The 2,793-nt window shown below is 56.4% G+C and overlaps 1 protein-coding gene across 1 annotated transcript in view; it reads left to right on the top strand.

Annotated features, from left to right (window-relative positions):
- The window catches only part of PIGR (polymeric immunoglobulin receptor), a 9,508-nt gene extending 7,704 nt beyond the window's left edge, over positions 1-1,804 (top strand). The window contains 5 exon segments of the mRNA XM_031062892.1: positions 16-39; positions 42-134; positions 561-680; positions 811-869; positions 1,679-1,804. Coding sequence (XP_030918752.1) covers positions 16-39; positions 42-134; positions 561-680; positions 811-869; positions 1,679-1,804 — 422 coding nt within the window.
- Positions 1,805-2,793: the final 989 nt, after the last annotated feature.

Raw genomic sequence — 2,793 nt, 5'->3', positions numbered from 1 at the left:
TTCCCTCTTTTCCAGCTCTGATGAAAGCCATGGCTCCAACACTCTGGCCTTAGTGCTGGGCCCTCTTGCTGGCCTGATCCTCATTGTTGTGACAGCTTTTGCCATTGTCAAATACAGGCAGCTGAAGAGATCTGGTGAGTCCCTGCCTCTCGAGGCTCTTGAGAAAGAGCAGCAGCATTGAGTTAAAGGTGCTGGGCTTTGCTGCTCTCCTGCTACCATACCAGGATGGGCAGGGAGGTCCCTGCTCCTCCTGTGACCCATCCAGAGAGCTCCAACCCCTTGCTCCGCACACTGACCCATCCAGAGAGCTCCAAGGCCCTGCTCTGACCCATCCAGAGAGCTCCAACCCCCTGCTCTGACCCATCCAGAGAGCTCCAAGCCCCTGCTCCTCACACTGACCCATCCAGAGAGCTCCAAGCCCCAGAGTGTCCAGGCTGAGACAGAGCCCAGCCCTCCCTGTGCTTTGCCCATTGTGCCACAGCACGGAGGGTTTGGCTCTTAACGTGCTCACCACCCACTCTGAGCGAGACCTGAGGGATTTTCCTCCTCCCTCCCACCAGACCTGGTGTCCGTGGGGAGCTACAGGACCAACATCAGCATGTCAGACTTTGAGAGCATGAGGGACTTCAGTGCCAGCAACAGCGTGAAGGAGACCCATGAGACCCCCATGGGAGGGGATGGTGAGTGACTGACCCCAACCCAGCCCCGGGGCCAGGGGCAGCCCTTCCTTGCTGAAATACCCCACAAAAGCCACAGAAACACCTGCCAGCCTCTGCCCCCTCCCCAACACCTTCCTTTCTCTGCCTGCAGAGTTCATCACCACCACGGACACTCCGGACAGTGCTGCCAACACAACGAAGGCAAAAAGGGTAAGGGGAGGCAGGAGAGAGGCCACTGACCTGGGAGATGTGGCCACAGCCCTGCACTCTGTCCCAGGGGGGCTGTCACCTCCCAGGGGCTTTATTTATACCCAGGTGCTCTCCATTTTACCCAGATCCAGCCCCTGTGGGTGGAGGGGGGGAGATCTCACCCCTGTCCTCACTCCCTGTTTTAGCAGAGACATTAGCAGCAGCCACTTTGCTTCAAGAAATAAACCAAGGCAGCCCCAGGCAGCGTCAGGAAGGTTGGGTTTGTTACCAGAAATATGAATCACTGGGATAAGCAGATGGCTGGAAACCATCACATCCCACTTCTCAGTGGCACAGGGAGGCGGGGGGGGCTCTGCCGTTGTAAGGGCTGAGATTTGCTGTGATCTCTGCCTTTCCCCAATTTTCTGTGCCTCCCCTCCCCTCCCCTCCCCTTAGGTAAGACTGTGGCGCAGTGGCCCCTTTTGGAAGGGGCTGCAGGTGCCACGTTCAAGCCTGTGCTTTTCAAAGTCCCTACCAACAGGAGAGGTGTGGGTGTTGGAAGTGCCAGGAGCTGAACTGGAGCAATCAAGGGAACTGTCAGGACATCAGTAAAGCCCAGCAGCTTTAGGACAGGGGGGCTGAATGCCAACACCCAGAGACAGGCTTGCCGAGGAATCCCAAACCGAAAAGCTTTTGGGGTCGATGCTCACATCGGCACCAGTGTGAGCCACTGGATTGTCCCACTGTTGCAGTGTCCCCGTGTTATCCTGGGATATCCACAAAGTGCTGCCCATCCCCATGCCCTGACTATGTCCTCCTGTCCTTCCCAGAGCTCCAAGGAGGAAGCTGACCTCGCCTACTCCTCCTTCCTGGTCACCTCCAGCAGCATCGCCCAGGCCAGCTCTGGGGGGGACAGCGCTGTCCCGGACGTGTCCCCACCCCAGGACCGGGTCTGAGGGGAGGTGGCAGCGCCTGGGACTGGCTCTGCCTTGAGGATCACAATGTCAGCAAACAGCACTGTTCATTTCTCTCACAATTTGCTATAGCTTGACCTGTTTTTTGCTTAAATTCAGCTTCGAGTGGTGATTTAGGAGGAGTGGTTCGATGGCAAGGGGGGCTGGAAGTGCAGGTCTGAGTGAGGACGTTGGGCTGGGAAACAGCAGGAACTCATCCTACCAGCAGCCCCAGTTCCTACACTGGGCTCTCACACGCCAGAAGGAGCATTGTGGGAAAAAAAAAAAAAAAAGAAAAAAAAAAATCCTATTTTCCTTTAAAGGCAGCTGGGAAACCCTTTAGAATAGCATCTGATGCTTTTGATTCCTCTGAGCTTTCCTGACCTGAGGGCAGCACCTGCAGGGCAGACACGTCTGGAGTGTTTGTGTGCACGAGCAATAAAGAATCCAGTGGCTTTCAGCAGACTGGGGAACTCAGCGTCTGTGGGATATCACAGGAGAGCCCACCCAGAGAGGCACAGAAAGGGTGGGAAAAGCTGAATATTCCACGGATAAAGCAGTGCAGGAAGAGGTGACAATGGCAGGCTGGGTTATCTGGCCCACACTGAATTTCACTGAGTATAAACACAAATTATTTCTGAATTGTGGATTCCAGAATTTCACTGAGGATGAAACACAAATGATTCCCGAATTGTGGATTTTCAGTGCTGGGATGAGCAGGGCAGCATCTCCCTCCTGCTCACCAGCTCTCACATCCACACTGCGCCTTCCTGCCTGCCCTCAAAGGGAGGTCAGGGCTCACCTGCTGCATCCCCAGGGCTGCATCCCCTCAGCAGTGCCGTGGGAAGGGGTTTGGGTCTTGGGAAAGGCGTGAGGGGCCGGGACAGGTCCGTGAGGGGGACAGGGACAGGTCTGTGAGGGGCCGGGACAGGTCTGTGAGGGGGGCAGGGACAGGTTCGTGAGGGGCCGGGACAGGTCTGTGAGGGGGGGCG

Source organism: Geospiza fortis, unplaced genomic scaffold (assembly GCF_000277835.1).
Source record: "Geospiza fortis unplaced genomic scaffold, GeoFor_1.0 scaffold391, whole genome shotgun sequence".
Taxonomy (NCBI): domain Eukaryota; kingdom Metazoa; phylum Chordata; class Aves; order Passeriformes; family Thraupidae; genus Geospiza; species Geospiza fortis.
The sequence above is the reverse complement of the archived record's forward strand: the minus strand, read 5'-3'. Positions and strand labels throughout refer to the sequence as shown.